A 14803-nucleotide genomic window follows, 5' to 3' on the forward strand; every position below is an offset into this window, starting at 1 on the left:
CCCCCTCAGTTCTCCCTTGGGATTGTGACATGAGCTGGAGATTCTGGTTCCATCAGTTCAGCTGGGCCGGACAGGCAAGATGGCTCACTCACGTGGCTGGCAGCTGACAGTGGGCATCAGCCGAGATTGCACCTGATGCCATTGACCTAGTCTCTCCCACGTGACGATTTCAGAATGGATAGACTTCTGGCATGGCGTTGGGCTGCCCTCAGAGCAAGGGTCCCAAAACATCTGGTGAAGGCTGCAGGGCATTTTCTGACCTAGCCTTAGAAGCTGTGTGGCATTACTCCCGCTATGACCCGTTGATTACGAGAAAGTAAGGCCAGACCAGATTCTAAAGGAGAGGATGTAGACTCTACCTCTCGACTATAGGAGTGTCAGAGAATTTGAATTATGTTTTAGAACTCACACAATGTAGCAGCAATATCTACTTCTTAAGGTTGTTTTGAAGATTAACAATTCTCAGGACAACTCCTGACCAATAACTGTTAACAACAGCGATGATGGCAGTAGTGATAGTGATGGGGATGATGATGATGGTGATGAGTAAACTGCATCACCCTTCTGCAAAATACCTTTTCTTATTGCTGGCCGGTTGACTCTTGGGTGGAGTTAATCATTGGTCTCAACCAGTCTCTATTTTTAACATTGTAATCATAAACTAATACGGACCTCAATGGTCACATCTTGGCCATCATGTACCGTGTACGTTTTCAAGTGATTTTCATTTTGTTAGTGCCTCCTACAGTTCAAGATTTGAGAACTTATGTACTTTTTACTGTTATATATTGTATGTATCATTTGTAGCTTCCTTTTTATAATCTATCCTGTGAGATAGACATAAAAGATGTTATTATATTACAAATGTTGAAGTTCAAATTGAGATAAAGTGTTTCCCAAAGGTCACCAAACCTTTGTAGCGGAGGCTAAACTCCAGCCAAAGTCATTTGACTTTGGTTGAATCAGCTTTGTGTTTGGTCACAATTAGTAGGAACGCCAGGTCTAAGTGGCTTCAACAAGAGTAGGATGGGCAGCTGGGTTGATTGATTCAGCAACTCAGACTTGTCATCAAAAACCAGATTTTTTCCGTTTCTCTTCTTAGCCATTTCCTCTCATAATGCATAGGCTTTGTCTACAGGCTGATTCCATTAGGGTCAATAGACAGATAAGGGTGGTTTTTTGCTCATTGCTACTGGGAGAGAGAGTAAAAACTACTCCCCACCTGCCAACATCCCAGCATGGACCACAAGACATGGTTCAGCTCTCTGTGTGGCCAACCTCTGGACTATAAAGGCTTGTCTGGTAGAATATTATAGGTTGGTTGCTCTCAACTAATCACAGTCTACCTGAAGAGCTAGGGAGGAGCCACCATCCAAAATGTCCTAAAGGCAGGGGGGAGGGGAGTTGCTTACCTGAATACTACCTAAGTTCTGTTAAGAGAGACCAAAAGAGGAAGACATGTTGGCTCAGCAAACAACTGTGTCTACAACAGTTTCCTAGACAAACACTCTTTCGTATACTACATGTCCTTTTGTCATATTTTCAGATGGCATTGTGGGAAGTAGGCTAAAATGTTTAAAGGTCTTTGTTCAGTGAAGAATTGTGTTAATTTTTCTTTTTTGGAAAATAGAAGACAAAGGAATACAATGTAAATATTTCTGGTAACGACAGTTTTGTTTAAAATTAGAGATTAAGTCATTGTTTCCCAGGGAATGAAAAGGTTTCAGAAGTATGGGGACTGTCGGTGTTTACACAATTTGCAGTGAAAGTATAGTACCATTGGCCATTCATGTATTGGTTTGATATTTTATTCCATTTTGGTTCTGTAAGAAAACCTGGTTATCTTTAAAGTGTCCAAAGAATTTGGTAAGACGCTAATGCCTTTGAAGTAAAAACATGAATAAGTCAAGAAAGAAAGTCTGGTACCAAGAACTGAAACTCTTGATGTCTGTGTTAGAGTTCAGTATTTCCATTCTGAAAAGGGGTGGAAGCTTACCTGCAAACTTCTTGCTCCTTCCCTTACCATTGTTCCCCATAAATAACACACACAGGTCTCAGTTCCATAAGGATTCAAGCCATGATCAGATGACCTGTGAGGCTTCATTTTACTTCCAACTGGCAGGAGTAAGAGAAATAATGAATTTCAATTCTCTATTCAAGAACTTTCCCCCCAATACTGAAATTGTGTCTTTAAATTGCCTCATTACTGGTTGTAAAACATCACCAAAGATCTCACATAGCTCAAGTAGCTGTGAGTCATTCATTTAAGGGATTATTATTAATGACTTAATTACTCTCCTTTGCAGGAATAGCAAAACATCTCAATACTTTGAAATCAACCATTACTCTCTTTAGCACAAATGAATTCAGTAAAAGGGTATTTTAAAAATCTAAAGCTTGATGAAATTATTACATGGGCTATAATAAAACACTGCAATTTTATATCTACAAGATTTACTTACCATTCAGCATGAGTCTCTAAAATTGGCTTTGTAGACTTTGAGACTTTGATGTGTGTCTTCCGGGAGATATTTCAGGACAAACCCACTTTCACTCAAAACTACACAAAATGTATTTTTCAAATAACGAAGTGACATGAACTTACAGTATTCAGATTGCTGTAATGTAGAAAGTTGCTGATGGAAGCAGCAAACATTTTTCCTTAGCTATGAGAGCTGGGCTGCTGAATCTTTCCCTTGAATCCAGCCCTGCCCTCACCATTAGAAGCCAGACAGGCAGATGGATCTGTCAAGTTAATAATAGAAATAACTGAGGATCCCTCAGGCAGATGGAGGTGATTTGGTCCCCTTAGAGGGAAGGAACAGATAAAGTGGAGGAGAGGTTTTTAGGCATGCCCTTTCCTTTCTCTCACATTGCCTGGGAAGGCCCGTGCCTACCCCATTGCTTCTGGAAGCAGATAAGCACCTGCCAACTGGTGAGGCAGGGAGAAAGAACTAGAACACTAGCCTCGGAGAAGCACTGCTATGGGGGGGCATCAAACAGAGAGCTTGGATCTTGAACATTCCCCAAGCCCTCCCTGTTTCCTGAGGGGTGGGTAATTACAATCGAGGGACCCCATGTATTCCTGCAAGTGCAGGAGCACAGATTGTGACACCCGAGACACTTCTCCCTGAGATGGTGCCCCACCCACGACATACCCCTATTAGGATGGGCACCAATTAGGGCTTTGACATTATCTCCTCTACAAGGACTCATTACCAACCAACACACTTAATACGCCTAAGGAAATCTGAACACATATGGAAAAGAAATGAGACTTATTAGGAGGGTAACTGTTTTAAAAGAACAAGTGGAAGGACTTATACCTGACAAAGCATAATTAGACACTACAGATGATCAATAAACGTATTAAGTATTTCCCAAAGAGAAGGGAGGATATAGGAGACATGAAGTAAAAGACGAAGTCATAAAGAAACCCAAATGGAAATTTGGGGAACGTAAAATATAAAAGTTTAAAAGAAAAAATCTCAGTATGTGGGATGAACAGCCTAATGAATTCAGCTGAAGAACCAATTAGTGAGCCAGAAGCTATCAGAAGGTATTTGGAGGGCATTAGGAACAGAAAGGAAGAAGGAAAATAGAAAAGATAAATTAAGCAATACGCAATAGAGTTATTTGATCAGCGTTCATCTAAAAAGAATCCCAGAAGGAAAGAAAACAATAGAGGGGAGGGAGGAAATATTTGAGAGACCAGTGACTGAAAGTTCCCCAGAAGAAGGAAAAGATACAAGATTTTAGGCAGATGGGCTTGATCAAGTACAGAACAGGACAGAAAAGGGTGAGGGGTGGAACATCAATGGGTTGTAGTTAAAATTTATATATAACAGACAAGGAGAAGACTCTAAGAGAAGATCATCAGACATTCCAATAGCAACACAGTCTGCAAGAAGGCTGTGGAATAATATTTTCAGAGTGTTGAATCCAAAATATTAAGCTATATTATTATTTAGTGTTTAAGTATGAAATAAAGATGTTCTCAGACCTGGAAGTCCTTAAAATGTTTGCCATACCTGGTATTCTTTGACACATTCTTGGATGAAGTATATTAACAAGATGAAAAATAAGTCCAGTATGAGCTATGTGAAAGAGGGCATGAAAAATACTTAGTAAATTTTACTGTTGATGAAATAGAAAACTTATGAGAAAACAGAAATGTGTCTTAGTAAAAACCGAGAACTAAGAAAGCCTCAATATATATACAAATATGTCATCTTGGAGGTGGGATGGTGGCAGCATGGAAGGGAATTGATGGTAGGTGAAGGTGTGGCCCAGGCGTGCTCATTCTACTCCATCTAATGGGATTCCCTCAGACAACATAGGTGAGAATGCATCAGTAGCACAGGGGGTAACCTGCTAATGATAAGCACACGGGGCGGGGTGGGGGGTGCTCTCCTTTCCTGCTGGCCGGAGACTCCCCTTCCCTCCTAGAGACATTCAGTGGCCAGGCCTGGGGAATCTCCTTTGCGCCTCAGGCAGTTCAGCTGGGACCAGTGGAAGCCCTAATGGGAACAGATATTTTAAGCAGATAAAACCAAACCCAAACAGCTCTCCCTAAGAAGATCACAAATTCACTGCAAAGTCTCTTAAAATTAAAACGTAATTGGAACCATCACCCATAAAAGCAGAACAGCACCTGTGTGATAAACCTACCACGATTATTGCCTTCTAAAATAAAACATTTAAATAGGACTCAGAATCTCATAACATAGTGGCCAAATTTTTCAGGATGCAATCGAGAATCCTTCGTAATAATAAAAACAGAGGAAATCACAGCCTGAATGTGAATAAAACAATTACTTGATGTCAACATGGAGATGAATCAGATGTTGGGATCACATGACAAGGATTTTAAAGCAGCCATCAAAAATGTTTCCATAAGGAGCTGCAAATTCTAAAGAAGAAAATGTTGGCAAAGAGGGAGCAGTTATATAAAAGGAATTGAGTGGAAATTATAGAACTGAAAATACAAAAACAGAAATAAAAATCTCACTGGAAAGATTCAGTAGTTGAGTGGAGATGACAGAGGACAGAATCAGTGAACTTGAGAATTAACCCAATGTAAACAAAAGAGAATAGACAGAAAAAATAATGACCAGAGCCTAAGAGACCTGGGGGACAAATAACAAAAAGTCCAACGCCTATCATTGGGTCAAAGAAGGAGAAGAGTAGGCTAAAAGATTATCTGAAGAAATAATGGCTAAATACTTCCAAAATTTGGTGAAAGACACAAATCTACAGATTCAAGAGCTAAGAAAATCTCCCCTCCCATAGAATAAATCCAAAAATATCCATACCAAAACAAATCAGAGTTAAATCTCTGAAAGCTTATAAGACTAAGAAATAACCTTAAAGCAGCCGGACAGAAATTGTATATTACCTGTAGGAGAACATCAATTTGAATAATGGTGGATTTCTCACCTGAAACCATAAAAGCCAGAAAGAAGTGGCATATTTTTCAAGGGATGAAAGAAAACGACCCCCAATTCTACATGCACAGGCCAAAAAAAAAAAAAAAAAATGAACTTCAACCTAAATCTCATACTTTCTATAAAAATTAACTTAGAATGGATTATGGACTTAAATGTATAATATAAAGGTATAAAACTTTCACGGAAATATAGGAGTGAGTGTTGGGCTAAATTTCTAAGACTTGACACTAAAAGCATGATTCATTAAAAGGAAACATTGATACATTGGACTTCTTTCAAATCCCATGTAAAGAGGATGAAAAAGCAAGCTACAGACGGAGGAAATATTTGCAAACCACGTATGTGACAAAAGACTAGTGTCTAGAATAAAGGAAGAACACATTCTTAAAACTGAATGGTAAAAAAAATCAATACAGGTAGGAAATAGGCAAAAGACATGAACAGACACCTCATTGAAGAGGGTGTATGGGTGGCAGATAAGTACTTGAAAAGATACTCAACATCCCTATACATGAGAAAGATGCCACTTAAAACCACAGTGAGCTACCACTATATAACTATCGGGAAAAAAACAGCAATAGCCCCAAATATTACTGAGGGTACCAAGAAACTAGATCACTTACACATTGCAGGTAGAATTGTAAACTGGTATGGTCCCTCTGGGAAATAATTTGGCAGCTCTTTAAATCTAAATACATAACTACCATACAACCCAGCAATTGGACTCTCGGATGTTTCAGAGAAATAAAAATGAATTTCATGCAAAAACCCGTACGTAAATATTCACAGAATCTTTACTCATAATATCCCCAAGCTGGGAGCATCATAGATGTCCTTCAGCAGGTGAAAAGGTAAACAAACTGTGGTATAAGCATAGCATGGAACACTACTCAGCAAGAAAAAGCAGTGCCTGAATCTGCAAGGACATAAGCTGAATGGAAAATCCAGTCCCCAAGGCTGCATACTTTATGATTCCATTTATGTAGCATTTTTGTAGTGAGAAAAATTTCAGGAATGGAGCACAGATAGTGGTTTCCAGAGTCTGTAGGTGGGGGACAGCGTGGAACAGGTGAGGATGGTTATAAAATGTGACCAGGGATCCTTGTGGCTGTGGAATTGTTCTATATCTTGGATGTGGTGGTGGGTACATGAACTTGCACAAGTGATAAAATTGTATAGAACTATAGACACACTCACTGCCCACCACACACACACACACACACACACACACACACACACACGAGAGGAAGTCTGAGCAAGAGCAGTGGATTGTACCAATGTCTGCTCCCTGGTTGTGATAATTGCACTACAATTTTGCAAGATGTTACCATTTGCAGGAAACTTGGTGAAGAGTCCCTGGGATCCGTCCGTATTCTTTCTCACAATTGTATATGAATTAAATAGAAAGAAAAAAGAAGGTAGGAAAAAAGAAAGACATAAAACTTGTTAAAAAGTAATAATCTTGGGGCGCCTGGGTGGCGCAGTCGGTTAAGCGTCCGACTTCAGCCAGGTCACGATCTCGCGGTCCGTGAGTTCGAGCCCCGCGTCAGGCTCTGGGCTGATGGCTCAGAGCCTGGAGCCTGTTTCCGTTCTGTGTCTCCCTCTCTCTCTGTCCCTCCCCCGTTCATGCTCTGTCTCTCTCTGTCCCAAAAATAAATAAAAAGTTGAAAAAAAAAAAAAAAGTAATAATCTTGGCTTCATAAATAAGAAAAATAGCAACAATTACACAATAATTACAGTACTTGTGAATGCGTGGTTTAAAGGTGCTGATCCCAAAGATAAAATCCCAGAATGGATTTTTAGAAAATTCAACAAAATGTTTTGTGCTGGATTCATTTAAAAAAAAAAAATACATAAAAGTTGAAAATAAAGGATGGTATGTATCTAATCCAGGAAAAATTGAACTAAAAGTATGCTTGAATAACAATTATAATATCAGACAAAATCGATTCTAAGGCCAGAATATCATACTAACACATACTAACACTAACAAAGTATCATACGAACAAATATCATACGAACACAGAAGATCATCATGAACTGAAAAGAAGCAGTAGAAAATTTAATGATTGGAAAATATGTCCAACATCATAATCCAAAAATACATAAACCAAGGCTCCAGGGTGGCTCAGTCCGTTAAGCGTCTGACTTCTGCTCACAGTTTATGAATTCGAGGCCCACATCGGGCTCTGTGCTGACAGCTCAGGGCCTGGAGCCTGCTTTGGATTCCGTGTCTCCCTCTCTCTCTCTGCCCCACCCCCACTTGCTGTTTGTCTCTGAAAAACGAATAAACATTAAAAAAAAATTAAAAACAAACAAGAGGCACCTGGGTGGCTCAGTCTGTTAAGCATCCAACTTCGGCTTAGGTCACGATCTCACTGTCTGTGAGTTCGAGCCCTGCGTCCGGCTCTGGATCCTACTTCAGATTCTATATCGCCCTCTCTCTCTCTGCCCCTCCTCTGCTCATGCTCTGTCTCTCTGTCTCTCTCAAAAATAAATAAACATTAAAAAAAGTTAAATAAAAAAAAATAAAAAAAACAAACAACGCCCCCCCCCCCCAAATACATAAACCAGTCAATAGAACTATGGGAAGAAATAAATGAATCAAGAATTATAGGAAAAATGTAATTGTAGGAAATGTAAAACACTCATCTTAGAAACTGGTAGATGAAGCAGGTAAAAAAGAGCAAATGAATAAAAAATTTTAATAATGTAATATGCCTCAGCTTTAGATGCAATAAACAGAGAACTGATTTCTTTTGGCGACACGTGGGACAGTTACAAAGAACTATCAAGTGCTAGGTGGTAGAGGGAGCCTCAATTAATTTTCTAAAGTTTATTCTTGACCATTATGCAATACAATTAGATATTAACCTAACAAAAAGGGATCGGAAAAAAACTCTTCTATCTAGAAATTGAAAAGCGTACTATTGAATGGACATTGAGTTAAAAGGTAATCATGAGAAAAGACAACAAAAGCACTAAATATAAAGTTTGTGGTCAAATAATGTTGTCAATTCTGGAATTAGATCTGATGCACTTACAGGAAAATATTAAAAATCAGTAAGTTTGACAGTAGATATAAAGATGTCTGTGAAATTATTTCCCATATTGCTCTGTATATTTAAAATATTCAATAATTTTCAAACTTAAACATGTATTAGACATGGTTAAATTATAACTCGGACAAAAATTTAGAGCTTTAAATATAATTCTCAGAAAATTAAAATGGCAAGAGAGGAAAATAAAAAATAAAAGGAAACCAACAAGTTAAGCTTTAACAAAGGAAGCTAATAAAAAGATAATAAATCCAAAGAAATGAGAAAAAGGAAATAGAAAGATAAGATCAGAAATCAAGGAAATAGAGAACAAAAATCAATAACAAAGATTAACAAAGCAAGGGTGTTTCTTTGAAAAGATTAATAAGATAGCAAACCTCTGATAAGACTAAACAAGATAAATCAGAAGAGTAAATAAATAATGAAAAGGAGAATTGTCTTTATACAGGAACACAAGTTGTTCTAAAAATAATTTTTGGAATTAGGAGCAAACATTATAATACATACGAAATCCATTAGAAAATGGATTGATTTCTATAAAGGAGATAATGGGTCAAATTGGACCCAAGAAGAAATAAAAAATTTAAGCAAGGCTATAAAAATAAAGGTATTGAAGTGGCAATAAAATATCTCCTTGAATAAAAACCGTAGAAAAGGCACGGGGAACCTGAGAAAGGAATAAATAGGAAATGGATATGAAAGGAAAATTCATAGGAGAAAACCTGAGTGGCTATGAACCAATCTTAGTGGCGAGATGAAACCTTAAACAAGATGCCACTTTGCACCTGTCAGCCTGGCTCCGCTTAGGAAGCTAGAGGGTGAGTCTAGCATGCCGAACGGAGGACCGTCGCTTCTCACGCGAGACTCTATTCTGGCTCTTGCTCTTTGCTCTTTGTGCCTCTCATTGTCATCATCCCCCTCCTCCCCTAAGTAGCCGCCGTCCTCATTTCTAACACCATGGATTAGTTTGGCATAGTTTCAAGTACAAAATAAATGCAATCATTGTGCCTCCTGTTTTACCTTTTTGTTTTCTCCCAGCCTTGTGTTAATGAGATCACTATACTGTTGCCGACTGTGGTAAATTATTCATCTTCTTTGCAGTGTGATATTCCAACAAATGGATATACCACACCATTTGTCCATTCTTCCATTGACGATGTTTGTTTCCTCTCCCAGGTTTTGGCTGTTACAGTCAATGTCGTATGATCAATGTATACGTTGATCTTCATTGTTCATAGATTCTGTGAATTTGCCTGCTCACTAAAATTTATTTGTAACCCTGAACTCAATACCTGCAGCGCTTTCACTGTCATTCATAGACATGCACAGAGTGGTGAAAAATTCGAGTCACCTGACGTGCATGTTCTCAGCTGAGGTCAAACAAGGCAATGCTCTGTCTTCTTACAGTTCTCATATTACATACCAGTGTCATTCTCAGGGTCTACTTAGTGTCATGTTTTTTAAATTTTTGCACTTTTTCATGGTGATTTCACTATTTAAAATGGTGCCTGGGACAACTGGGTGGCTCAGTTGGTTGAGCCTCTGACTGTTGATTTTGGCTCAGGTCATGATCCCAGGGTTGTGGGATTGAGCTGCGCATCAGGCTATGTGCTGAGCACGGAGCCTGCTTGAGATTCTCTGTCTCTCCCTCAGCCCCTCTCCTCTGCTTGCATTCTCTCTCTCTCTCTCTCTCTCTCTCTCTTTAAAATAGAAAAAAAAAAAAAACGAAATGAAATGAAATGAAATGATGCCCAATCTGAATGCTGAGGTGTTGTCTAGTTCTCCTAAGGGCAAGAAGGCTGTGATGTGCTGTATGGAGAAAATAATGTATGTCCAGGCGTGAGTTATAGTGCTGTTGTCCATGAGTTCAGTGTTAGTGAATCATCGGTATATTCTAAATAAGGTGTCTTCAAACAGAAACACATATAACAAAGTGTTATATATTGATTGGTTGATGAAAATGCTGTGACCAGAGGCTGGCAGGAGCTTCACCCTGCATTTCCCTGGGGAGCACCTGTTCAGTAGTGGCTAGGTCAGCGGTCGTGGTGACTTTATGGAACGTAATCACCATGAATATGAGAATTGACAATATATGCATTTCATTGAGTACATACTTAGGAGTTGCATTGCTAGGTCTTAATGCTTGACATGATTTCAACATCAGTACATCCATCAAAGAGATTTTAAAGACACTGCATTCATGTTCACTCCCACCATCAGTATGTGAGAATACTAATAGCTCTGTACCTTTTCTGACACTTGGTATTGTCAGACTTTCAAATTTTAGCCACGTTGTTGATGTGTAGTCCATCATGTTGTGGTGTAACATGCATTTTCCTGATGATTAATAGTGTTGAGCATCCTTTCATCAGTTACTTACTGGCCATTTAGAAGTCCTCTTTTGTGAAGTACCTGTTTCGGTCTTTGCCTTTTTTAAAAAGTGGGTTGTCGGGGCACCTGGCTCAGTCAGTCAAGCGTCCAACTTCAGCTCAGGTCATGATCTCACGGTCTGTGGGTTTGAGCCCTGCATCGGGCTCTGTGCTGATGGCTCAGAACCTGGAGTCTGCTTTGGATTCTGTGTCTCCCTCTCTCTCTCCACCCCTCCCCTGCTTGTGCTTCCTCTCTCTCTCTCTGAAAAATAAACATTAAAAATAAATAATTAAAAATAATAAATAAAAAGTGGGTTGTCTGTCTCTTTCTTATTGACTTGTAGGAGTCCTGCTATGTTTTCAAATCAGTCCTTTGTTGGTTACATGTGTTACAAATAATTTCTCCTACTCTGTGGCTTATAATTTCATTCTTTCAGTGGTGTTTTTTTGTTGAGTATATAAGTTCATGATATAAATGAAATCAAACGTATCATTTTTTTCTTTATGGCTTGTCCTTTTTATATCTCATTTAAGAGATCTTTGCTTACTATGAAGTCATAAAGATGTTATCCTACATTACCTTCTAGGAGTTTTGATGTTTTAGCTTTCACATTTTGATATACAATCTACTTGTTTGTATGAAGTGAGCCAGTAATCATGATTTGATTTTTTTCCTATAGTAATATTCAATCAACATACGTATAATACATTGAAAAACTGTCCTTTTCCCACTGAAGAGTAATGCTTTCATAATGTATCATTCCTACCCTTTTACTTGTCATCTGTTTGTATCCTTATTTTTAAAGCATATCTTTTGTAAGCAACATATAGATTTTGATTTTTTTTATTCTAGTCTAAAACCTTTGCCTTTTAAATACAATCCTTATTGTTTATATTTAATGTAAATATAATATATTTGATTTTCCCCTTACTGCTTTCATTATAGCAAAACAACAATAAAGGAGGTTTAATTTTTAAAATGTTCTCTCGTATTAACCTGTCAGTTATATACTCTTTTAACCTGTTTTACAATTACCATAGAAGGTTGCATATGATTTTTTGACTTTTTAAAGTCTGATATAAATGAGCATTCTTTTGCTTTCTGGACAACACAAGGACCCTCCTTCCCTTTGTGCTGGTTGTCATGTGTTTTAATACGACACATATTCTAGATCACAAAAAAACTATTGCTGTTTTTTACATCCACATTTACTTAGACTTACCTACATATTTATTCTTCCCATTGTTTTTCATTTCTTTTTTCATGTCCTTGTTTTCAACCGGGATCCTTTCCTTTTTTCTGTATGTGTTGCCAAAGAATTATTTCAGTTCTTATGTATCTGAAATATCCTCATTTTACTTTTGTTTTTGAAGGAAATTGAAAATGATTGTATAATTTATAGATTGACAGTTATTTTCTTACAGCATTTTAAAGATACTGTTTTATCATCTCTTGGCTTCTACCATTTCTGTCACCCATATTATTATTACTTTGAAGTTAATGCCTTTTTTTTTAATCTGGCTGCTTTTAAGAATTTTATTCTGGCTTTGGTGCCTAGCAGTTTCACTGGGATGAACTCAGGAGCATTTTTTTTTTCCTTTGATTTTTCCTGTTTTAGGATTGTAGTGTTTCCTGAACGTGTAATTTGATATCCCTTGTCAGTATTTTGACATTCTTAGCTAATATTTTAATAATGTTGCTTCTGTCTCATTCTTTTTCCATCAGAATTCATCATTTATAAATGTAGGCTTTAAAATAATGATGATTAATATGCCTAAGAAGCTGGAGGGCATGATAGATGATTTAAACAGAGCACCGAAATGTAGAAAAGAAAGTGAAATAAAAATTGTAGAACTGAAAAGTAATTGAAATTGAGAGCACAATAGATACATTGCATAGCAGATTAGTAGACATAGTAGAAGGAGGGGTTGTTAAAGGGAAGACAGATGTCTAGAAAATATCCAGCCTGAAGCTGAATGGAGAGGTGAAACATGTTTGTTTTCCTATAAAATCCCAGTTTTTGCTTTTTCATGAAAAATCAAAGTTTTTGTGAACATCGAGCCCATATATTCCTTCAGTTGGAATTGAAACTTTAGTTGGCCTGGGCTGATGGAGGGCTGTCTGTAGTTGGATATACTCTTCCCATTAGCCGGAGTCCACTCTTCCTTATTTCTTTTTGCCACTGAAGCTGCATAGCTGTTGCCATGGTTTATACTACCTATGCACTGCTTCATTCATTTACGTTGGCTGAGTGGGTGTTGGTAGGGGAGTGTGCGGGAGGGGAGGGACAGTCTAGGCATATGAAATAGCACATGAAAATGCACTTAGCTGGGTGAGTTGGACAAGCCTGGGGACTCAAAGGAAGCCAGCAGGGCTAGAGCACAGACATGAACAGAGGCCGTGTTGTATTACACCAGATCCAAAACAAGTAACTACGAAGGACCAAGGGTTATTTCACTCTTAACTCGACGGTACACATATTTGGCCCCTCTCTACCTTCTGGTGGAAACAGTCCATCACTATATAAAATTCAGTTGTTAACAGTAAGAAGACTCGCTAACTTTTAGCCAGGTAGACAGGCTATTGAGTTGGTAGGATGAAATGTCACTGAATACATTTTCATGCCTTCGTTTCCCCTGGGTCTTAGCTGCAAGTGTCCACTGCTTGGAAAAGTGTGGGAAGCTGACTTGGAAGCTTGTCGGTTGCTCATCCAGAGCCTGCAGCTCCGGGAGGCCAGGAGCGCCCTGTCCACAGAAGAGGAGAGGCTTATAGAAGACTCAGGGGGAGCTACCTGTACAGCCACTCCTGCCATCCCCTCCAGGCTCCACTCTGAAGACGAGAGGAGGATCCCTCGGCAGGCCTTCGAAGAGTGGCAGGTTCACCTGACCGCATCTCTGCACTGCGCTGGCAGCGAACAGAAGGAGGTCTGTCCATCCCCATAGCCCCAGCAGGGGGCCTACCCTGAGGGGTACTCTGGATCCCCCCTGCAAATGGGAACAGTAAATATTGGGAGGCCGACCCATTGAACCATGCAAACTTTTGAAGGTTTTAATAACCCTGGAATATGATTACAAAATAACGTAGAATCTTTGCGGAAGTTTAAAATATAGAAGAACAAAAAAAAAATCACTTTTGGCATATTTAGTTCTATGTTCTAATTTAATGGCTAGAGTTAGAATATAAACCTGGTATATAATTACCATATATAGCATATGCCATATATGTCACATATAACATATAATTATTGCATATACTATTACATATGTCACCTGTGATTTTGATTATATATTTAGAATCTATATATCATTATTTATTAGAATCACATTTTCAAATATACGCACATATCCCTTTGTTTTGGCTCAAACAAGGTGGTAATGGGCCTTTATGCTCTTTGTAATATGCTCTTTTCATTGCTTTAAATTTTTTTCCCAGTTTCTTTATTTATTTTGAAAGAGAGAGCGAGCGCCAGTGGGGGAGGGGCAGAGGGAGACAGAGAGAATCCCAAGCAGGCTCCACACTGTCAGTGCAGAGCCTGATGCGGGGCTTGAACTGAACCACGAGATCATGACCTAAGTCGAAGTCAGATGCTTAAGTGACTGAGCCATCAGGCGTCCCATGCTCTTTTCATTTTTTTAAAAAACCTAATACTTGGCTTATGATATATATCATATATATATATATGATATATATCATATATATAATGAAAATGTGGATTTATATAACATTTTACTCCAAGGCTGACCTAGATTAACAGAGAAGAGCTCCCCTCCCCTCTCCTCTCTCCCCTTTCCCCCCTCCCCTTCCCTTCTCTCACCAGTCCATCTCTCCCCCCCAACCTCTCCAACCCTAGGAAGACACCTTACGATAAAAGGACTCTAGGAAACTTGTTTTCCAATTTTAGAACCACAACAGGGGTCTTTGGAG

General features: G+C 38.6%; 1 protein-coding gene across 5 annotated transcripts in view; it reads left to right on the forward strand.

Annotated features, from left to right (window-relative positions):
* Nucleotides 1-14803, forward strand: part of DISC1 (DISC1 scaffold protein) — a 361779-nt gene that overhangs the window by 320208 nt on the left and 26768 nt on the right. For 4 of the 5 annotated variants that reach the window (XM_058696150.1, XM_058696145.1, XM_058696146.1 and 1 more), the window contains one exon: nucleotides 13527-13803. The exons of the other annotated variant lie outside the window; for it this stretch is intronic. In XM_058696150.1, the coding sequence (XP_058552133.1) occupies nucleotides 13527-13803 (277 nt within the window). The remainder of the gene's footprint in view (nucleotides 1-13526; nucleotides 13804-14803) is intronic. 5 annotated transcript variants of the gene reach the window in all.

This window comes from Neofelis nebulosa, chromosome 13 (genome assembly GCF_028018385.1).
Source record: "Neofelis nebulosa isolate mNeoNeb1 chromosome 13, mNeoNeb1.pri, whole genome shotgun sequence".
Taxonomy (NCBI): Eukaryota; Metazoa; Chordata; class Mammalia; order Carnivora; family Felidae; genus Neofelis; species Neofelis nebulosa.